At 43.0% G+C, this 24,141-nt stretch overlaps 1 protein-coding gene and 1 long non-coding RNA gene across 5 annotated transcripts in view; one reads left to right on the forward strand and one right to left on the reverse strand.

Annotated features, from left to right (window-relative positions):
• Positions 1-13,520: 13,520 nt before the first annotated feature.
• Positions 13,521-18,900, reverse strand: A230054N11Rik. Its single transcript, XR_871640.2, has 2 exons — positions 17,446-18,900; positions 13,521-16,956 (listed from the first exon to the last, which is right to left on the reverse strand). It is a non-coding gene; the product is annotated as an RIKEN cDNA A230054N11 gene (long non-coding RNA).
• A 163-nt stretch (positions 18,901-19,063) lies between these two features.
• Positions 19,064-24,141, forward strand: part of Sim1 (single-minded family bHLH transcription factor 1) — a 94,459-nt gene continuing 89,381 nt past the window's right edge. For 3 of the 4 annotated variants that reach the window (XM_006512626.4, XM_006512627.4, XM_006512632.4), the window contains exons 1-2: positions 19,064-19,375; positions 19,839-20,437. In XM_006512626.4, coding sequence (XP_006512689.1) covers positions 20,263-20,437 — 175 coding nt within the window. In that variant the 5' untranslated portion in view covers positions 19,064-19,375; positions 19,839-20,262. Of the gene's footprint in view, positions 19,376-19,838; positions 20,438-24,141 lie in introns of those variants that run through there. The other variant, NM_011376.3, reaches the window with a different exon arrangement.

Consider the following 24,141-nt stretch of genomic DNA (forward strand, 5'->3'; position numbering starts at 1 on the left):
GTATAAGCTGTTAAGATTCGCAGTAAGTTGTTGCTTTCCTGTGTTTCTGAGGCCAACAGCTTGAGGAGGTTAGCTGGGCCCTCTTTTTGTCTAATTTAGGAGCTCATTAGGAGACTTTGCTTGCTTCCCAAGAGCCCGACTACCAGGGTGACCAAGTGCTGAAAAGCAAACTTTCCCCCATTCAGTGTTTAGACAAGCATTTGCCTCCATTTCTGCAGTGCCATCTCAATGTTTTGCTTCCCTGTAGTCCCATCCAGAGGGTTTTATCACACAGAGAAGACAGCACATGAGCACCCTCTACTCCACCAAGGCCTCAGCAGGCTGAAGGGATCCTGGCTAAGTGTTTGGGAACACATTGGAGTTACCCAGGCTACCAGGGATGCCTGAAGGACAGTGGCCAGCTGTCGTAACCCCCGTCTGAAACTAGCCAAGCTAAAACAGGGTGTGTACTCCCGTGGGCCATATCACAGGAGGGTGTCATAGGAGGAGCCTCAGGCATCCTAGAAAACTGTTGAGACAAGAACCAATGGTCCTTGAACCTTTGGATGGCAGCTACTGGAGATAGGAGTTCCTGGTCCTCTTCTGACACAGCCCAATATTTAAGGGTTGAGGATCAAAATTTTTTGGTCTCTGAAAAAGAAGAATGGAGAGCTCCACACTGACCTACTGCTAATGTGAGTGTTTACCTTTGTCACAGTTACCTGGAGATTTTTATTCACTCGCAATTGTCTAATTATTGTCATATGTAAATTGAGTCCACCTGTTTGTTCTTTTCTTCCCATATTCGAAGTTTCTGCCTCTAGATTAGGGGAAAGTTGTCATATTTGTCTCTTTGGGTGGTTATTTGAAACTGCAGCAACTGGAATGGCTTAGTAAAACGAAAATGAAGACTAGTTATTCTAACTAGTCTCACATGAATCACTGGCCCAGGATGTTAAAGAATATGAATGTAGATCCTGAACTGAATCGCCAGGTCCATCCTACTGACAAGTTTGCTACAGCTTTGAAACAACAGAATCTTCTTTGAAGAAATAGAGTTTGTCTGGAGTTAAAGTTTTTCTGTAAGATCACACAATCTGCCTCTGGTGGGTGAGTATGTAAAGAGGAAAAGCTCCTTAAAAAAAGATGGAATGTTACAACCTTCGGGATTGTTTCTTAGGAATCCTTGATGTCTCATTTCTCAATCCATACTTGAGCAAAGGGTAGCAATTTATGCTGTTGGAAGCAATGTATGTTACTGTAACACAGATAACCCCAGTGGTTTGTCACACAATTACCAATGTGGAGAAAGTTTAATTGAGATAAATTTGCTTGCAAAATACCTCTGCTTCCACTCTACCCAAACACAAAGATACCTCTGCTTTGGACGTATATAAATGTGTTCTTTAGAAGGGGATGAAACACAGACTCACTGAGTATTGCATTGCTACCCTTTGGCCTTGGAAAGGAGGAGACGTATATAGGTCTTATGTTGTGACCACAGAGACGATAATCTCCAACTCATAAGAGACACGGGTCAAGTTTCTCTGTATGCTGGCAAAGAAATGCATAGTCACTGCCCAAACCACAGAGTAAAGTCTTCTAAAACCCCTCAGACAGCAATGATTTCTCATTAAGCCTGTTCATTTATATTTGGACATGCACCTGTTGACTTCTATTGGGGCTTGCCAAGGGCAGCTAGATGGCGGGAACCTGGAGCAGAATTAGCCCATTCTCAGGGCTTGATGTTCCCCTTTGAAGATGGTGCCATTGTTTTTAATGGAGCCTAGTCAGGGCTCATCAGATCATAACATGAAAAGCAAAAAGGAAAGAATTTACTTGGGGTAGGGTCTCACTCTCCTCTGGAGATTATCACATCATTGTTAGGCCTTCCCTTTTAATCCAGGAATGAGTTGGAGTAGACTTTACAATGCATTTCCTAGTCCTGAAATTCAGAGGTGGGAGCCAGGGTAACCGAAAGGGAGAAAAATCTTGTCTGAGTTTAGAAAGTGTAAATGTGTGTACTGCCTGTGGCTCTTGCTATTGCTGCACATTCCCCAGGGCAGGCTTTGCTTCTACATAAAGTGTGATGACGATCCATAAAGCCAGAAGAAAGGGGATGGAGTGTGAAACGTGCTGCAGTTAGGGAGGATTCCTCCAAACGTATGTGTAGTATGAAAACTCACCACTACAGGAAGGCGTCCGGTGACATCACGGGGCTGAGCACTGACCAGATTTCCCAGAGCTTCAGACAACCAAGTTCCCTCACTTCATACCGAGCTCTTATGTCTCTCAGGAATGGAACTAGAGTTAGGTACTTAAAAAGGAAATTTAAAAACATGAATAACCTACAAATTTTATACACGAGAACGAGGAAAGATATCTAAGAAACCAATTACAAACAATACACTTGTTTTGTGGGTGTCTGTTGTATTCTATGCCTTAGGGAAACAAATTTATCATGGATCCTCACCAAGTAAAAATATGTATTATCATCAGGTGTAGAGGCCCTGACACACTCCTTTAATGCCAACACTGTGAGTTCCAGATTATACTGTCTATATAGAGAATTTCAGTCTAGCCATTGCTATATAATGAAGGCCCTGTCTTAAAAGAAAAAAAGGGGGGTTATCACCAGTTTTCCTAACAGTAATTAGAAAAGGTGAGGGGAAAAAAAACCTTCAAAGATGTACAGCCATTTTTTTCAGAATAAAATATTTCAATGTCTCTCTTTTGGAAAGAATTCTTCAGCAAGCTCAACAGGCTAAACAGTAAGTGAATCCCTTTTGTTGTTGTTGTTGTTGTTGGTGGTGGTGGTGGTAGTGGTGGTGGTGGTGATAATGATGATGATTCCAGACAATGTTTCTCTGTGTAGCCCTGGTTGCCCTGGAACTCTGTAAACCAGACTGACCTCACACTCACAGAGATCTCCCTGCCTATGTGTCCCAAGTGCTGGGATTAAAGGCATCCACCACTGCTTATTAATGAAATCCTTTATTTAAAAACAAACTTATTGAACAAGTCTACATGGTTAGAGAAAGTGCCCTAATTCCTAAGAGGTGTGGAAGCATCATGCATCAAAAGCCAGACTCTCTCCTTTTGTGCACACTGTGACAGTCTGACAAAAGTGAGCACCTTGTCTTACCAGCTTTATTCTATAGCTCACTTTCCTTAAATGCCACTCAAAGCCCTTCTTAATCCACCTACCATGACCTGGTTCTGCCACAGTTTGGAATTCACTACCATTTACTTTTGCTACATCTATATTCCAGCCAGTTCCTACAACTAAAGACACGGCTATGCTTCTGCAGAGTGGAGATAGAGCACACAGGTCGGAGCCTGGGAACAATAGAACAAAGCTTTGCTCAAATGGTCAGTCTCAGCTCATAGTCAGTAATATGAGTTGTAAACTGGTGTATCTGTGAAGAGTATATGGAGAGCAATTATTTTATTCTATTGTAAACACAGACAGACAGACAGACAGACAGACAGACAGACAGAGTCACAAAGAGAGATTTCAGTCCCAATTTAGTATAGGGTCAACTATAAGTAGACCTGAGGCAGGCATGAACCTGAAAGCAGGCAACATAGAATAAATGCTCCACCTGAGTCACTCAGATTCTAGGTCATTGAACTTATTTCAATTCCTAAGATGTCCAAAAGTGACATTTGTCTTTCAAAATATACGGGGAATATACATTGTCATCTAGACAATCAGGCCATGAGGAAAATTAGCCATGATGCATAAGAGAAAGAGTACATTTTCATCTGCCTTCCTCCATCCATCACTCACTGCCTCTTCTAGCCCATCCCTCAGTGGTACTCCCCCCTTAAAATGGATTACATTCCTTTGGTCCAAGGTATTGGTTACCATGTGATTATTTCTTTCCAAAAGGACCTTGTTCTATACAAACTACAGAAGAATCACATATGCATAAACACAGTTTGTTACTAAAAATGATTTAATGACAAAACAAAACGCTATACAGAAGTAGAACAAGGGACCTGTTAGATGGGTCAGCTGGTAGAAGTTTTTGTTGTAAAAGCCGATGACCTAAGTTCAGTCCCTGGATACCATGGTAGAATGACAATCACCAACTTCAGAAAGTTGTTCTCTCGCCACCATATGTCCACTGAGGCATGTGAGTGCACACATTCAAACACACGCATCATATTATTAAAAGTATAATAAATTATATAATTTAAAATATAAAATAATAATATAATATACTTTTTGAAAAGAAGAGGTGCAAGTTTCACCAAAGGATGACAAAACACCCAAGGACCAGCAACAATAATGTCTTGCTCTGGGACTGATATGTCAAGAAATGAAGGGGTTCCTTAAATTCAAAGAGTTGTGAGAAGCAGCCATCATAGCTGTGGCCAGAAAGAACATGGTCACTCAAAAGCACCACAATAAGAGGACAACCCAAAGCAATAAACAGTCTAACGTTTATCTCTCCTATTTCCCATTGAAAAACCCAGTCAGGATCTGAAGGGAATCGAGCTTTTCTTAGAAGTCTGGATAGGTTCAGTGTCTCGACAGAGTAGAAAATATATCTGAAGCAATATTGGGTGGGAAGGAGCATGTGTTACTACCATGAGACTCATGAAGGTTAGAAACCTTCAGACAAACAATCATTTACATCACTGACTCAACATTAAAGATGCAAATTCACATACTTGCTACTTCAAGATATTCTGTTATATTCATTAACTCAACGAATTTCTATACTAATGGGCATCCTTCCCATTTTGCAGATGGTGGAAATAAAACCTAATTAAATTATGTAGTTTGGCCAAGGCTTCACAACTAATAATGACAGTAAAAATTCATATTCAAGTCTGTCTAACCCTGACACCAAGGAAGGTACACCTGTGATTGCTGGAGTCCCACTAGCATCTGAAGCCCTGAGCAAGAAGGAAATGTGGATAGACATGTGAATGGGGTAATGGCAGCATTCTTCGATCCACTCCCAATGGGACTATAAGAAAAGGCACAACAGTGTTATGGCTCAGTGGCTTAAAGCATTAATTACTTTTGCAGAAGACTGGTATTCAATTCCTAAAAACTGGATGGTAGCACAAAACTATCTGTAACTCCAGTTTCAGGGAATCCAACATCCTCTTCTGGCCTCTGAGGACAACAGATATGCATGTGATGCACATTCACATAGAAAAAAACACGTATAAATAGATAATAAAACAAATACTCTAAAACAGAAGAAAAGACAAGACATTACTTATTGGGATGTACAATGGGTAGACAGCAAGCTTGGCAGGTTGGCCTAGGGCAAACTCTGACCTTATAATTTAAGAAAAGACTCTCTCTCTCTCTCTCTCTCTCTCTCTCTCTCTCTCCCTTCTCTCTCTGTCTCTCTGTCTCTCTTTCTGTCTCTGTCTCTCTCTGTCCCCCATTTCTACAGTTCTTATCTTCATTAGTGGTACCTAGTTCATAACTTCGTCAAGAAGATTAAATGAGATTTTATTTAGTCCAGGGCATGATAGGTAGTAGTCTTTTTAATATGTAATTTATTTATTTTTATGTGAATTGGTGTTTTTCCTGCATTTATGTCTGTGTAATCATATTGTTTCCACAATAGGTGAGCAAATGTGTGTTCAGGGCTCAGGCCAACGTAAGGTGAAGCTCAGATATAAAACACTGATCAGCACCATTCAAGTGTATAAAAGGCAGTTACATCTATACAGGTCCATGCAGGGCGATAAAGAATATAAAGTTTACTCTCTGTACAACAATATGCTATTGTATTATAAAGTCCAAATATATCGGTTAAACAGGAAACTAAAATAAACTACTTAAGGAATTTTCATAACACAAAAGCTGCCCAAAATCCCAGTTAATACAGTTCTTAGGGAAATAATGAAAGCAAACTTGTAAAGAACTGTTTGGGTTATTGCTTAGGTTTTCTGTTTGTTTGTTCCTTTGGTTTTGTTTGGTTTTTGTCTTTGTTGGGTTTTGAGGCCACATACACACACACACACACACACACACACACACACACACACACACTGGTGTCACAGGGAAAACCTTGTAATGAACGTGTTCACCTGTAGGTGGCAAGCTTGTGCTGCTGGCACTGTCATTGTTTTTTGCATTTTGTTTTCATTAAATTTATTTACTTGTTTGTTTGTTTGTTTTCAGCCCAATATCAGCCCTTCCTCTCCTCCCAATATCTCCTCATGTAACTCCTCCCCCAATTCCTCTTAAAGGGGAAGCTCCACTCTGGGTGTCAACCCCCAACAGCCCCATCCCTCTCTTCCCCCACCCCCACCCCAACACACACACACACATTAAGTTGCTTCAGAACTAGGCACATCCTCTCCCACTGAGGCCAGACAAGGGTTTCCTTTTAGCCGTGTGAGATCCATAGACAGGCAAGTAGACAGCAGGCTCTAGGACACCACCACCACCACCACCACCACCACCACCACCACCACCACCCCACACACACCTGCCCTGCTCTGGTTGAAAACCAACTGCTCATCTGCTACCTATGTGCAGGGGCCTAGCTTTGGTCTGTAATTTAGTCTTTGGGAGCACCGCCCCACCAAGGGTCCAGGTTAGTTGACTCTGTTGGCCTTCCTGTGGAGTCCTTGTTTCCTGCCCTTGCTAACAAACGCCACTGGGGATGGAGACTAGAGTGAAATTTGAGAAAAGGAAAGGAGAAACCTAAAAGAATGTGGGCGCAAAATTCTCACGTGAATTTGAAAGGGGGAAAAAAAGCACACAATAATTTATAAGGTTGTTAGATTGCTCTGCAAAAATAATATCATGAAGTTATCCAAATGTATTCATTCAGATTATAGTTTGCAGCATTCCTACGAAATGGCATCCCCTGCCTTGGAGTAGGATAGACACACTCCTTCCTGAGAACCCAGACACCCTGAGGCCTTCCACTGACAAGCACACCCAGTACAGGCCCTCTCTGACAGTAGTAGCTACTGCCTTTGATTTTACAGATGAGAGCACAAAAGGTCAGTAACTCCAGGGCAGAGGTAGTCTAGCTGCGTAGTAAATCTTTTCTGTGCTACAAGAAGCAGAAAGGGACAAAGGGATCCACAAGTTGTGAGTAAGGCTATGAAAAAAAAAACTTTTTGGAGGAACATCTCTTTAATAGGTAAGCTGGTCCTTCCAGATTTGAATGGGCTCAGTGGCCTAAGACCTCCTGTCCTTACCCTAGCCAACCACACTCACTCCCTAACCAGAGGATGCCCATATTTCCCAGAGTAAGGGACACAGGACCTCCTAGAAAGCTCTTTACAAAACAGCAAGGAGTCTCCCCATCCTACTTTCATTTTTAAAATATAACGATCTTGCTAAATATATTTCATTAACACAGCATTGAAGTTAGGTGCAGTGACATATGTCTATGATCCCAATACTTGAGACTTAGAGACAGGAGAATCAGGGTCCAGTTACATAGCTGTACCTGTGTGTGTTACTGAAGAATTAGTTTTTTAAACATTTGCTGGACCAAAGCATATATTCAGATTAAACTTTAATGACTACTATTAAATTGTTTGCTCCAAAGGCTGAGATGTCTTTTGTATTGAATGTCTTCCCCCCCCCCCTCTTGCTTTCCGCCGGTGCCCTAGGCCACCTTTATTACACGCTCTCACTTCCTTCTCACTAACAACAAATCTATATAGTTCATTAGAAATCCCTGTTGGGTATCCTGTCAAGTATGGCCAGATTCTCCTCACTTTTCAGCACTGCAGTTGCTCCTTGAGGCTGAAGCTCTGCTCTTTCCTGGAGTAGCCACCTCCAACCTCACGTCCCTTCCAACTGTTCTCAACACAAGAACCATAAAGATCCTGTTGAAGTCAAGTTAGATCTTTCAAGCCTTCTGCCCAAGATCCTACAAACTGTCCTTCTCTGTATCTGAGTGAAAACTTATGATGCCTTCTAGGGTCCTATTTGATGATACAAACAAAACACACACACACACACACACACACACACACTTTGCCCTGCCTCTTCTGTATTTTTTTTTTGAACTATGTTCACCTTTCTAGTCTAGGCATCTACCTTCTTGGTAACTCACTGAGATCCTAGACACCCTCATGCACACAGCTTAGAACCTTGGATCCATAAACCACTAACCAAAGAGTACCCAAGGCTCCAGCCGCATATGTAACAGAAGATGGCCTTGTTAGTCATCAGTGGGAGGAGAGGCCCTTGGTCCTGTGAAGGCTCTATGCCCCAGTGTAGGGGAATGCCAGGACCAGGAAGCTGGAGTGGGTGGGTTGGTGAGAAGGGGGAAGGGAGAGGGGATAGGGGGTTTTCAGAGGGAAAACCAGGAAAGGGGATAACTTTTGAAATGTAAATAAAAGGAAATATCTAATTAAAAAAAAAGGAAAAAAAAAAAAAAAAGAACCTTGGGTCCATATAGTCCCTTTATCCTGATAATCCTTTTGATGAACTACTTTACCTCCTTCAAGTTGGTCCAAATTGCTTCCCTTCCTAAATCTACCCTCCAAACATCTCAACCCAACCTTGCTCTTCTCCTTGCCCACAGAACTTAACTGTTGTTTGATAATTATCTGCTCTTGCTAGCTTTGTTGTATTGCTCCCTGCATTGGAATTTAATTGTCATATAGGTAGGCTCTATTGTTTTGTTTGCTGAATATTTCCAAATGCCCAGAGCAGGACCTAGTACATGGGAGATACTAAATAAATGTTTATTGAATTGAAATTCTATTGCTTTCACTAATGCAATTATGAAAAGAAGGTCTGCGGTGTTGGCACAGACACTTTGTCTTTATGGGAGATGGTGTACTGTGAATTTTAAAACATAACTTTCAAAGTATGGCTGCTGGGGTTTGAAACAGAGTCAGGTACAGATATAACCAAAAAAAGAAGTAACCATGTGTGATGAAAACTGCATGAAACACACACACACACACACACACACACACACACAAATGCACACATGCCCTCATGTACACACTCACACAAACACACACACAGGATGGTATAACTGGTGGAAGCTGAATAAGGGCTGTGAACAGTGCCACTGGCAACTTGCACTATAGCTATGAAAGAGGTTAACACTAGACTGGGCTAGATGAAAGGTGTACTGAATTCTACACATTTCTCCACAACTTTCTATCAATCTGTGATTATTTTCAAAATGAAAGTTAAGAAAGAAAAAAAAGCTTTAGGAAGAAATCCGTGTCTCTTCCTTCAGGTCATAGATGTTTCTGCTTCCTTGATTTTAATTGAGGTGTTCACCCTTAGTTACTCTATTTTTTTATTTTTATTTTTATTTTTTTTAGTTCATCTACTCACTTTCCACTTGGTCCTCTGCAACTTTTAAGGGCCTGTCTAGAAATGTTTGACTAATTATTACAAAACTTCTGCTCAGGAATATTGTGACTATTAGATTGTAAATTTTTCTGAAACACTCTGTAGCTCTTTTTCCTCCAGTGTCCCACCTGGAAACATGGGGAAATGTCATCTGTCCTCTTTTTCTCAGGATTGCAAACTCATAGGACCTTGATCTCCTTCTTTGTGGAAATCTCAATTCCACATGGAAATGAAGACTAGATGAATCCTTCTTTCTTGGGCACCCCATGCTTTCTAGTCATCCTGTGTGTGCTCAGGGTTCAGCTCACTCTAAGAAGATCTGAAAGTCCCTTATGAGCTATCGTGTTGGTGATCCTTGAGAAGCTGAGGGCTAACAGAAACATTGTCAATTACAAGCCAACACTGCTTGACCTCAAATTTCCAATTACTCATGGCCAGAGGGATGTTTTAAAGTTTACATTTTACAAGGACACAAACTAACTATTTAATAGCATTCTCAAAATAGACATAATCAGTTATTTTGAAATTATTTTTCCTTTGGATTTGGCCAATCTGTTTTCAAGTCATTTTTCACATGATGGTGTTCAGTTCCAGATAAGACACTTTTGTCAGTGCTCTCCACACCCATGTGCTTGCCTTTTTTTCTTCACTATAACATTTACCTTTCATTTTTCCCGTTTTCTTTGGAATATGACCTCACAATGTGCTATGTCACATCTATTCTTTCAGTACCTGGAACAAAAGTCTCTCATTTATCCATTCACAACAGAAATTCCTGCATGTTTACTTCCGAAGCAACATACAGCCTTGGAACAAGGTGGGAGGCACTGGCATGACCGGCATTAAACCAGACAGTCAGTGCTTTCATACAAATTTGAAATGCACCTCTGAGTAGAATACAGAATGAAGGCAGAACCAAGTGTCAGCTTTTGCCCACAAAAGAGGCATAACCTTCCTAATAGGGCCCCTGAGTTTCAGAAATGGACCAGGAATACAAGTTTGGCTCGTCTTTACGGCGGCACACAATTCCATCATTGTCTTGCTATATATCCAAAAGAGGTTGCTTGAGCTGTTTGAGATACAAGTCACCCACCCATCCAGGACAATAAAGAATTATAATAAAGACATAAGGTTGGTTATACAACCCTGTCCTCAAGCAGATTTCTTCACAATCATGTCAGGGAGTATTAAACTCACGGGAGTATTAGTAACTAGCAAATCCTACCATTCTAGTACAACATCACATTTCTCTCTTTTGAAAGGAATGTTGGCTACTCATGTCTTACATAGGTTTTCTCCAATGCAGTGGTCCGTCACTAGCATCCCAACACCAACACCTGCTATCTGGAGCCTGTTCCATGCATGGACTACAGTTGAATGAGAACATTTGACTCTGTCATTTTGCAGTGAAACAATGTCCCCAGATTTTCTACATGATGTGGTACCAGCTTTGGGCATTTCTCATTCAGTGTTCGTCTCTGTCAGCTAGTCTGAAAATTGAGCCAGAAATACTTGACAAATCACCAGCTGCCTCACGGTTACAGGTGGTGACGTATCCCTGCTGCAGCTGCTTATCCATGAAGCTGGAGGTTAAGACTCTGTTCCTAAGATGCAAACTAGGGAAAACCCCACATAAAGCACCAGCGTTGGATGGAATATCAGACAGACAATTTTCAACTGAAATGCCAGTTATTAGAAGTCATGTGGAGTCAGGAGTTGCCATGGAATCCATTTGTGCCTAAACCAGCTCCTCCTGCTGGAATACTTTCTCATTATCATGTCTTTCCGATGGGAGGGGTTGGGGTGAGAAAGAGAAAGAGCATTCTTCAGTATCTAATAAGAAATTGGGTTATCCTTTAATGTACTCACAACCCCAAACAGAAGAAACAATTAAAAATCTCTAAGAAGAGTTAGTAGAAAATTTTAATATCCATTTTATTGCTGTCTGGTTTGCTACAGAGGTTTTGTTTTCCCTGTGGCTTTGAATTATTTAGGGAGAATACATGATGGCTTATGGTATGATATTTATCATCACAAACAAGTTATTGGATCTCCAGGAGAGAAAATAAATATAAAAGCAGATCTAAGCCTTGATAGGCTGCACATTTGCCGTGCATGTGTTCTCTTCTCTTCTCTCCTATGTATCATTTTTATTTAGATTCTTAACCAAGCCATGATGGCTTTTCTTCGAGTAAAACTGCTTGATGGGATGAAGCTATCCCCTTGTTTCCTCCATGTCATCTGTTCCAATCATGAGAAGCGATAGCGTGCCATATGCTAATCCTCGAGTTATTTTTATGATGAAGTCCCCATGTGGTTGCAAGTAAAATACAGAAATAGGTTGATCAAATGTCCACTTGGGACAACTGAATTTCAAAACACACAGAATCTATCTAGAAATTAGAAAGTATGTTAGCATATGTACAATATAATTGACTACAATTAGTCAGAAGATCTGCTGGATGAAGAAACATTAGAATTATGTTTGCATATTTATCTCACTGTGTTTTGCATTAAAGAATGTTAAGTGTGTTGTATTTAAAAAGAAGAGGGTTGATGACCCTTGAACTTTGAACCTGTGTTCCAGGGTCTACATATCAGTGTCACCAGCAAGCATTCCTCCATGTATTCAAACTCCTTTATCAATTTAAAGTTAGGCCCTGTTCGTTCTCTCTTTCTCTCTCTCTCTCTCTCTCTCTCTCTCTCTCTCTCTCTCTCTCTCTCTCTCTCTCTCTCCCTCTCCCTCTCTCTCTCTCTCTCACCTATGGAACTATGGTCCACCTGAGAACCAAGAAAGCACCATCTTTCAAAATGTCTGAGTTGACAGTTCACAGGAGAAACTCTCAAAGAGCTCTTAGACGGAATGTTTCTAGCAAATACTGACTGATGTGTTTCATTTGCCAGAGAGGAAAGAGTTAAAATGTGGCTCATTACAGGGTTGTGCCACTTCATTGCTTGTGGGAGTGTCAATTAGGACAACATTCCTGGAGAGCAGGTTAGCAATGTTGATCACAGGCACAAATCTATGGGCCCTTTGACCCTGCCACTCTACTTTTAAGAAATTGTAACTAGGTAAATGGTATGGGCACAGTGCTATTCATGGCAATATTATGATAACACGAGAAAACAAGTCTGAATGCCTCAGTGGGTGACATGTTAAATAATTTTCACTTGTACATATCCTTAAGATGAATGCTACATGGATGTTTATGAAGGAATGAATGAGAAAACTGTCATAGAAAGTGAAAATTTAAGGTGTAGAATGATGTATTAAAACCAATCTTAATGTTTTCTTAAATATACATGAGGAAACGCCAACCTTAAGATTCAAAGTAGTTGTATAACATCTGACCCAAACTGGCAGTCCAAAGGTGCTTTTGCTGGTATACATCTTGCTTTAAATGGCATCTCATAATCTGAATTTCCAGGTAGGCCAGGTGTTAAGCAATGATTCTGGCAACCTAGTTGACTGGATTTTCCACTTAGCCTCAGGGTGAATGGATATTGTAGGAGCACTGAGGGGCAGATAGGTTCTGTCCCAGTCGGAGAACTCTGGCTTCTGAACTAATAACCTTGCCCTACACCTCTCTAGAGGACCCCAAAAGAGGATCACAAGGCACATTATGTTAACTCTAACTTCTTTTACGATTAGAAAAAAAAATAAAGAGAAGAGTAGTAATTATGATAATGAATCTACCTTAAATTGTACTCATTTTTTGTATCAATACAATTGTAAAATATAACTTTTGTTATATTTTATTTCATTGGTTTTTCAAGATTGGGTTGCTCTGTGTAGCCCTAGCTGTCCTACAACTCAGTATATATACCAAGCTGGCCTCAAAATCAGATATCTACCTGTCTCTGCCTCCCGAGTGCTATGATTAAAGGTATGAGCCACACACACACACACACACATACACCCTGTAGCCGTCTTCAGACACACCAGAAGAGGTATCAGATACTATTACAGATGTTTGTGAGGTACCATGTGGTTGCTGGGAATTTAACTTAACCACTGAGCTATCTCACCAGCCATATATTTAACATTTTCTTAATGTCTTGAAAACATGGCAAAAATGCCTACCGGTCAATAAAGGTCTGTTGTCATAATGTGATCTGAGATGAGGGGATTACAGCTATTCCAGAGGAGATGTAAAGCCAGTGCACCAAGGCAGGACTTCTTCCTCAGTAACAACACCATACACAAACACCTGGAAAACTTCACTGTTTATTTTTCTTTAAAACACTGGAAAGGGGCTGGAGATAAAATTCAGTTGGTAGAGTCCTTTTCTTGAATACATAAAGTCCTGGGTTCAATTCGCAGTACTGCAAAAACTGGGCAAACAAATAAACAAAAACAAGAACTGCTGGATAGAGGACAAAGATCTGCTGAGCCTACAGATCTCAGTTCAATCACAAGGCCCCACAGGACGGAAAGGAAAGAGGTTACACCCATAAGTTGCCCTCTAACCTCCACCTGTGCATCCACTCCCCCCCCCCACACACACACCAGTGCACTAGAGATAAAACCTTGAAGAAATGAGATCATCCAGAGAAACAATGGCCACCAGCTATCTTTCCAGTGTGCATTGGATGGGCCTGCTCCACATTCTCTATCTTCCTTGTAGCATGGCTGAGAATCCTGAGCTCTGCCTGGGACATTCTGATGAAACCTTAGGCACATTCATCTCTGTTTGCCTAACACCAAATTCCCCGCAGAGGAGTGATGTGCCCTGGGGTTTTGTGCAGGCTTGTAATCCCTGAACTTTGGAGACACAGGCAGGTGATCTCTGTGAGTTAGGAGTCTACACAGTGAATTCTATAGTTAAGACCCTGTCGGAAAGAAAGGAAGGGGGAGGTGATTGGCATGGATGGCTTGGTACTTTTGCCCTTGTTTTGGGGCTTCCCTCCTTTCTGAGGATGCAGTGGCCAACAGCCAGCCAGAATGGACCATCTGTGGAGAATCTCTCCTTGCCCAAAGACCTCACCTAGATGCCACGCCACTTTTTGCTTATGATCCCTCAAACAAGGACTATCATTCCATACCCCCAAACCCTCACAGCTTCTCGGGAGACTACAGGAGTTTCCAATTGTAGTCCCTTTGCTAGCCACAGCAGCAGCACAATTGCTATGGAAGTGGTCTTGGCATTCAGTATTTTAATTAACCTGTCTGGAGACTTTCAGCGATGGCACTCCCACAGTAAAGCTGAAAGGCAGTCCCTATCCAGGAGGCATTCACACTCAGCCCTATATGTCAGCAGTGAGGGTCCCTGGAGGGCTACTGTCCTCTGGCAGCACCCTAGTTAGGTTAAGTAATGACAGTCTCTTAGGATCCACACTGGTCTCAGTAGCCCTAAGTGTGGGGTCATCACTTCTTCTGTCCATGAGACTTGCAGAGCATCATATGACACTGTCTGCCATAAAATGTTATGTTCTTAAGTCAGTGTGAGGCTAGACGACCATACTTAACTATCTCCTTCTGTCCCCAGCTCTACCACAGGTTACCCAGAGGCTTAGCTAGGTCTGGAAGTAAGCAACTACTTTACTTACTAGAAGGAATCAATCCACCATACCAAAATTCTTTGCCCACACACACTTTCTAAAGAGTTCAGAGGTAGACTGACAACATAGTTTGGGGTGCACTGGGGCTTGCAGATAAAATAAAAACTGCGGCTTAGGGAAGGAGAAAACCTAGAAAGTCCAAAGACACTCAAAGCCCTGAGACACTGGCGTTGAAGTACTAGAGCTGCAATCTCCGGAACTCTCACCCTTTCCCAGACCACTGACCATGCGCAGTCCATCCTTGCTTGCTTGGGAAGCAATAGCCTGTCTCAGCCAGTTTATTTAGAGATCTGACAATCAGGAAGAGGGTTAGCACCCACTTTTCTAGCTTCCTAGGGTATCTATCATTCCTAGCTCAGTTTCTGTAAAGAAACAAGGGGGAAGGTATCTGTTCCCTGAGCGGTAGGCTCCCATCAGCTTACAGCTTCAGAATGCAGAGTCTGTTTTCTTTGCGGCTACAGCTTTGAAACACATTTTCATTTTAAATCGTAAAAGTTGTGCCTGCCCATACCACGATGAACAATAGAAGCAACAGTCAGCCGATCCAATGTTGTATTTTAGACTACGGTTTCAAAATGTGGATGGAAAAATACCCAGAATATCCAGAGAAACAGTACAAGATTCTCACTTGCATGCATCGTTCTGGTTTTTCAAGTTGGTGTTATTTTCCAGTTTGTAGTCAGTGAACTAAACAGCTTTCTGATATTTCAAAGGTCAATTAAAGCAGATACATGAGTAACAATTCAGGAAACTATCTATTTCATCTCTTTATTTCCCTCTTCCACCCTCCCTGTCCATTCTCAATGATTCCTGATTAGAGAAGCAACATTTACTGTAGCATTTAAAATATTAATTTCAACTGTTTTGGGAGGTTTCTTTTTTTTTTATCTTTCTTTCATTTTTTTTTAATGACAGGCTTGTCCCATGAGAGGGACAAAGAGTCCTTCAAAAATATAGCAACTTCAGCAGCGCTGTATCAATCTACCTGTAAGTCCGAGATAGAACTAAAATCAGCTTGTGTCCGTGAAAAAAAAATGTTAGCATTTCTGAAGACCTTAGTATTTTCCTAAACTGTTCTGTGGTAGATAGTTGTACCCTGCATATAACTCATTCTGATTCGTGTGGCCATCTTTAGATGTTGTATCGATTATAAATAAGCCTTTCATCATAATCTTGCCATTAATTAAAATCCATATCTATGTTCTTTGTACATCTGGGAAGATGGAACCTGTACTCACATTAATAACAGTGCATGTATGTAACAGTGCATGTGTATCTATGGCAGTCTGACAGGAATCCTAAGATTGAGTTCTAGGATGTTCAAATGACTGTGGCCGCTAAGGCTTAGGGGGAGGAGGCACGAAAGAAGTCTGTGCCAGAGCAGGAGTTAGCACTTCAAGGCAGGTCCGGACTGCTGCGCTGAAATCCACCTTAGTAACTTTTTCCTGGGATTCCCTCTCTCTGGCGTTCACTTCTTGTACAATCCTAGATTTGGGGTCTCTACTTAGGACTTTTTTCTGAGATCAAGAAAGGTTAGCCTGTCCTCCTTGTCAAGGCTCCTTCCTGGCTTTCAGCACTTGGCTCCATCAATTCCTGAATCCACCCGGGGATCCTACTGTGCCTACACGGACGCGGTCATTGTGTCAGCTAAGGAAGCCAGAGAGCCTGCCACGCCCCCACTCCAGGATCCAGCCAGCCAGCCAGCCAGCTTCCCAGCACTTCTGGAGAGAGAGACTCCCAGAAGAAGGCTGTTAGACCTCTTGGGTCAGGAAAAGAGGGGGTTAGTGCCTTTTTGGCTTTGAGGTGGATGCCCCTGAAGTCTCCGTGCTCTGGGAGGCCACTAGACGGCTTGGCACTGGTGGCTCCTGTTTGCGGGACTCTTCCCTCTTGGAAAAGTAGTTAGGGCTAGCACTCAGACTCAGGAAACTTGTTTCCCACGCCGGAGGCAAGCGTGAACACGTGGATAACAGTCGAGGTTCGGGTTCCCAGCTGGTGTCCCGGGCTGTCAGGGAGCGCGGGCAGTCTGGGCGGACGGGGTTCAGGTGTCTGACATGGAAGACAAGAAGGCCAGTTCCAGCTCCAACCTGAGCGCAAAGATTAGAAAAACAGGTGTTTCATTGCCTGGCTAATTCAGTATTTCAGTAAAGGAAGCTCTGCTAGTTATCTGCTGAAGATTTAGCGAGGGGCGGTCACCTCTCGGCCAGGCATTAACTATATTAAAGAAGGTCTCCTGGCTTGGTGAACAGCAGAGCCTCTGGGGGAGGAACTTGTCGGGATCCTTATACAGATGTTTTGTCCTCACGACTTCCACCTTCATTTTGTCTGTCTTTGCACTGAGGCAAAATGCCCAGTACCTCTTCAAAGGCATCTGCTGGAAAAGCCTGACTTGCGCCGCAGACTTCTCCACCAACCCCCACAGAAGGTAGGATCAGGTTTCAGATCCCAGAGAGGCACTTCCACAGCCTGCGCTTCGTTTGAAGTAGAGATGGGGTGTGAAGTAAAGGCAGGCTGCACAAATCCTGTCCAGGGCACAGTCGGAACAGAAAACCACTGCTTAACCTTAAGGTACCTACCACTGTTTAGTTTTGTGGCTGCTCTCATCCTCAGTTCTGTGCAGTTTATTGGAAAAGGGAGTCACGAAAGGTTTTTCATTCACCGCTGCTACCGCCGCCGCCGCTGTCACTACCACAATTACCACCACCACCCCAATAAGAAACTTGATGTTATCTGGTCTTTTTGGAGTCTTGATGAGAGCCACAGGATACCTCTACCTCCCACGGACAGTGTATCATTAGATGGACTACGATAGAGCCCACCCAGAGTTAGGCCTCTAAGTGGCCACAACCACTGAGGAAACCACTCCTTTCTGGATTATAACCCTGTTAGGTGGTTCCAGTTTTGAAACACCTACACAGTCTTAGTTTAGTTCTTTTCCTTTCCTTTTTCCAGGTGCCGCTCGGATGTGTAATTATTCCCCATACCCCCAGAATGTTTCCCATTGTCCTAGGAGCTCCCAATGTCCTTACTGCCATTGGGAGGCGGGGGATCAAGGAGGAGACAGATGTCTTATTTTTCAATGAACATTCTTAAAGGTGAGCCATGTATCAGGATGGCACACGACTCTTCAAAGAAATTATTTTCTCAGAGGCAAAAGGAGGAGCAGGGCGCTTGGTTTCTGGTGCACTGCTGATTTCTAAGGCCCGGGATGAAGTCTGTAAGCTTTCATTGTCTTAAGGGAAACTTAGCCTTTTTTTCATCGCGATCTGCTGCCCTCTGATGAGATGACTGGAAGAGAAAGCGCTTAGAACAGGAGGGTCTCTAAACTAGAGTTTTCCCCAGAAACAGTACTTTGAGAACAGTTCGTCTGAGAACTGTTGGGGAACGTTACAGGTTCACTCAGTTATTGTGTCCTCTCTAGAAGGAATATTCGTGCTGGTCTTTTTGTTTCTCGAAATAAAGTCCGCAGAGTTGCCCAACAGTTTAGATAATAACTCTGTAAGACGTCTAATATGTCAGTTGTTCCAACACTCTAGGCTTCTTCTATCACATCCTTCTTCTGACTGACTACCCACTAGCTGGTTCCCATAGGAAACTGCCCAGCAGACCTAGTCATCTTGCATCAGTCACAAACCCGAATCATTTCGAAAACGTTGCCCTTTTTGGAATAAAGGCGGGCATTTATTTCATCTAGCGATGAATTTTGTCACAGTGGTGTCAGGATAAAAAATAAGTCCAGCGTCGTTCTCCCTCACCCAGTCCTGCAGGCGTGAGGCGCGCAGCCGTGGGGAAATCCTGGCCACTGTCTGGGATGCTATTCGCACGCGTTCCTGGAGCCTCGGCTAGCCAGCCCCCGCAAGGCCGCACGCTGTGCGCAGACACCCGAGTCTAGGGAGCGCGAGTGTCACTCGGCACGCCGAAGACCTCGGGGTTTGGAGCGGCGGCGGCAGCGGGGCAGCGGCGACCCCGCGCCCGGGGCTCATTAGGAGCGGAGCTGCCAGGCTCACTGTAGGACCCGAGCCGCGAGCCCAGTCGCGTGGGGGGGGGGGGGGAGGAGGAGCAGGGAGCATGCTCGTCACTCACCCCGATTGGCCAATGAGCGCCGCGTCTTGGTTGCCTATGACCAATAGGAAGAGAGAAAATTTGTGAGTGGCGTTTGAGAAGGGCGGGAGAAAGGGAACCTGGGAGCGAAGTTGAAGCTAAACCCGGTAAGCTATAAAGAAGTTACAGGGGGGCGCTTTGGGCTCCCAATTAGGAACAGTACCGGCTCCCAACACTACGGAGGACTCGGACTCGGAAAACACCTCTCCTGTCCCCAGCCTGTGTTCTCCTCCCGCTGCTACCTACCCCTCCCCCATTCATGCCCATGGGAAGGTGGCCCAGGCACACTCTGCGGGCTGCGGGTGACAGCCGGGAGGCTGCCGCTGAGGCTCCGCAAGCGCGCAGGCTTGAAAGCAGTTAGGGGGCGGGAGCCTTAGCAGCCTCCGCGGCTCTCGAGGACGTAAGGTAGGTGAGGAGCCAAGAGCTCCAGGTGATGCCTACGAGGGGCTGTCGCGCGTGCCACCTGTTAACTCTGCGCTGCGGTGCCCTGTGTGCAACTGCGGGAGTCCCCGGGGGTTTGATGCATAAGCAGCACTTCTCCAGGAACCCCTCAGACGTGAACCCCGCCGGGGAGAGGCAGCCGGAGTCCGGGGCAGTGGAGGAATTCTGCACGGCTGGATAGCCTGGCTTGGCGCGCACGGCCGGCCGAGCTCTCCGCAGACGCGCATTTAGCCGTCGGTGCTACATCCCGGCCGCGGCGAGCGGAAGCCCAGCCTGTCCCGGGACCGACCTGCCCAAGTTTTAAATACCCAGGGCTGTGACGAGCAGAGTATGAGCGCAGAGGCCCTTTGGGGCCCGGTTGGCTGAATTATAGTGGGTTTGAGTTTAGCCACAGATGTCTTATTCCTTGGTGTTCTTGTCTTCGTAGTGATCTGAAAGAAGTTACCCGCGATTCCTGTTTCCTACAAACCAGCTCAGAACCAGAGGAGTTGGAAAACAAACGTCGGGTATTATTATGTCGATTTCCCAAGGACCCGGGTTCTTACCGCGGATCAGATGAAAAGGTTGGCTCCTCGGGAGTCCTTCCAGCATTTTATACTTAGAGTCCCAAAGGATTGCCCGGATTTGCCGTGAACCAGCAGCTTTCTTTTATACTTACACCTCACGTTTTCAAGAAAGTATTTTGTTTGCCGCATTGCCCTGTCCATCATTCGTGTCTTCCCGGAGCAAACTTCAGCCTCCTGTTTAAAGTTATGTTTTTACCGAGTGTGATCTCTAATTGAAAGTTAACTTTTGGTTTTGGATGAGTCTGTGGAGTTTACGTTGTAAGAAGAAAGGGAGCCCGAGACACGATGAAAGAAAAGTCTAAAAATGCTGCCCGAACGAGGAGGGAGAAAGAAAACAGTGAATTTTATGAACTGGCTAAATTACTGCCTTTACCCTCAGCCATCACCTCCCAACTGGACAAAGCATCCATCATCAGACTCACGACCAGCTATCTCAAAATGAGAGTGGTCTTTCCAGAAGGTAAGCGTCTGTGCCTAGATTGAATTTCGAAGGAGTAAACCTACCCCAGCAGCACAGAAATGTACTTGTGTTTACCGGCGTGGGTTACATTCTCTGAAAAGGGAAATTTAACCAAGCTATTTGATCAGTCAGCGCCAAAGGGCTTTCCCTGCCTTTCTTAGTCTTTCTCTTCTTCCCCGTATTTCTCTCTCCAACACATTCGATATATTTGGTTGGGAAATAACCCAATAGTGCTTTTATCAACATTTGGCTCAGTTGAAAGCACGGCTAATCCAAACATGACTTTCCTTTTTGTTCCTCTAGTCAGACATGTATCCAATAGAAATCAGGAGTACTGCCCAATTGCTTATTTTTGCTAGGTATAGATTAGATGTATAAACATAGTGCTAGGTAAGCTAGATAATAATTTATCAAAAGGGCCACAATTCCGCGAGGGCAGGCGTGTGTGTGCGAACAGTATGCCTGGACTCCGCCAGTCTCTTGGCTGTTTATAGTAAATTGGTTCTCATTTTTTAAGATGTCCAGAGATTCTTAAATCGGAGCTTTGTGAGTTGCATTTCTGGCCTTGGCGTTATCTGTAAAATCATAAATTTGTCTCAAAATAGTCAAGATTTGAGGAAAGTAGAGCAGACAGAAATGTATCCTCAGTGGTGGCTGACAAATCGAGACAAACTCTCATAGGGCCTAGAAGTTAGAATACCAGCAGCAGATAGGATTGTAAGTTGGAATTTCAGTTACTAATACTCATTGTGAGAGGAAGAGCGGACTTCCCAGAGCATAGTCTTGTGTGAACTCATATCTACTTAGTAGGAAACGTGAATACTCTCCAGGGAAGGAGCTCTTTGATCTCCCATTTGCTCACCCTTCCTCAACCAAATAACAAACAGAATAGAAAAATATTTTGTTAGGGGAGGAAGTTTTAAGAATGTAAAAGAATGATTACTAGACAAACAAAACTTCTAGAGAAAGAAGTTTGTTTATTTACAAATGAGACAAATGAGAACTTCTTTTTGACCTGTTGTTGGTTTTGGGTGTTTGAGGGATCTTATTTTTTGATGGGGGGGGCTAGTTTTTGCTGGGAATGAAGTTTTCCTTCACTTGGTGTTTGTTCAAAACTTGCAAAAGGGCTGCAAACTAGCCAGGGCTACCACACAAACCTTCTAAATAGTTTATTTCTATCATCAAACCCATCAGTAGTATTATATAGTTAGTTCCTTGAACATCTCTTTTCATTCTGAAATCCAGGGAGGAGAGAAATTACAGTTTAGAATAGCGAGAAAGTTTTTTTTTCTTTTGTCTTGGTTTGTTTTTTAGGAGAAAGGAGAAAGGCTGTAAAAACTAAAAATCACACTTCTGACCCAAACTGTACTGAGACTTGCTGATGGGAGAATCACCATTATACCACACTGCCTTCTGCTTAAAAAAGAGATCTCTCTGTCTTTTATACTGTCAGCGCCTACTTTATAAAAATAAAGCTATTTCGAACTCCGCTGTTGCGCTGTTCCTAACAGGATTATTAGCAGTGATTTGTCAGCTACTGCGGTCTCAGTGGGCTCCCTTTCTGCGTGATTTCTAGTGGGTCTCGTCAATTATTGGTGCCGATGTCGCTTGCTGTTTGATCAGAAGCAGCATATGGTGCTGCTAGTGGGGCAGCGAATAACCGCAGGAGAAGAATAGAGGGCTGATTTCCCCAGCAGTCACAAACAGAGCCCGGGAACCCACAAGGCCAGAGGCCCTAGTCTGCTCAGTGCAGACTCGGGGTGGGCTCTGAGAGGATCCGGCTCGATATTTTTGTTTGTTTTATTTTTGTATTTTAAGAGAAGAAGCTTTCCTCTGAAGGCGCTAATTCTTAAAAATTAAAAATCGCGTTATAAAGAAATAGAAGGACTCAAATATATTCTCGTTATGAGGTCCTCTGGACGGCAAGCTAGGCCATCCCTTTTGGCTACTTTAACAGTGCTTTCTACAGTCCTCTCTCACCGAACTCTGGCCCCTCCCACCTCTCCTCTCTCCCCTCTTCTGAGTGTGAGTTTATGAGGGGCGGGGATGGACCATGTGTGAACTCTGGGCACATCATTTATTTCGCTAGCTTCTGTGGAGTTCATAACTCACGCGCAGACTCCACTCGATGAGTTAGACAGGATCGTCAGAACAGCTGGCACCTGGAGATGAGGTTTTAATTTCGAGATTGTTTGAGCTTCAAAAACACTAAATCGAAAGTACTAAAGTACACCCCTTTACTGTATTAACGAAAACAACAACGGCAAACAATTACAAAACTCAGCGGTTTTCAAAGGAGCAAAAGAGTGACAAGCCGCAAAACCAGGCACTACCTGCAGGTGGTGCCAAATTTGGGTTTAGCCTTTACTTAGGGTTCAACCTAAGCTTGGGGGTGAACTGAACACTTTACATCTCTGTAATTTTTTGGTGATGCTAAATAGAATTTGAAGTTACTTTACATGTCTTAAAGCTTTCCCACCACATGACATTAATAAAGTTTTGTTTTAAGAATAAGCATCGCTGTTTAATTACGGTAAATATCCTATCACATTTGACATGGATTTTACAAACTGTCTAATTTCAAATGATTACAGATTTGATGGCATAACTATAGGCATAACAATGTAGTAAACCTTGTTTTTGTACATATCACACACTTTATTTATACTACTGTGTAATGCCCAATGGCTATATGGTAAGTGAACAAAAAATTCTTCCACACTTATCTGAGAGGGTGTAGGACCGGTGAGTATTCCCTGTATGGTCATTCCCTGTACATTTCCGCCCCTTATCATTGTAGTAGCTGTTGTCTGGGTCCAGGTTTTGCCATTAGTGTGTTTATTCAGAATAGGTAATCCTGAACAGTTGAGTGAGAAATGAGGGAGGGAAGAAGAAAGAAAGGGAAGTGGAGATAATGATACAGGTATTTGGAATAACTAAGAATTCAGTATAAAACTGGGTGTGGTGGTGCACACCTGTAATCCTTGCTCTTTGAGGTGAGGCTCCAAGCAGGAGCAATTGTGGAGATGCAGGTGGAGGAAGATGAGGAAGGAGAAGGAACAAGCTTTGGATCAGCATTAGAGACTAAATTTTATATAAAGGAAAATCCAGGAAGAGCACTGTGAGGTCATTAAAAATGCTTATCTTCTGTTTAATCACATTCACTCTAAATATTGTCTTGAAACAGAAAAAACAGAGAATGTAAAAAATGTACAAATCTTTGTTGTTATCAAAGCCAGGAAGATGTATTAAGATATTAAAAAACAACAACGATATAACTTTATTTATATGCAAAAGAGGACAAATTCAACTTTCAAAGACATACATATTTTTATCCACTTTTACTGTAGATTTGGCCAGGGGCATTTTGTCATTCGGAATAAGCTGTAAGATCAGATATGGCTCCAAATCTTTAACTGTTTTTAATCTTGGTAGTATCATTATGCATAGTCGCCAATATATCTATGAAAAATAAAAATAATCACAAGGGTTGAAATTAGTAAGTATTTTCCCAAGTCCTACAACATTCATCTAAAACTTGAAATCCTTAATCATTTTTTGAATTAACTCAAAAACAAACAAACAAACAGAAAACACTTAAAAAATTAAAAAAAAAAAAAGCTTGGTTTCCCACGTGGATATGTGATTTAAGGCTGTTTTTCTTGCTGCTCAGGGAAATGATTGAGCACTGGGTTTCAATGTTT

This window comes from Mus musculus, chromosome 10, assembly GCF_000001635.26.
Source record: "Mus musculus strain C57BL/6J chromosome 10, GRCm38.p6 C57BL/6J".
In the NCBI taxonomy this organism is placed as follows: domain Eukaryota; kingdom Metazoa; phylum Chordata; class Mammalia; order Rodentia; family Muridae; genus Mus; species Mus musculus.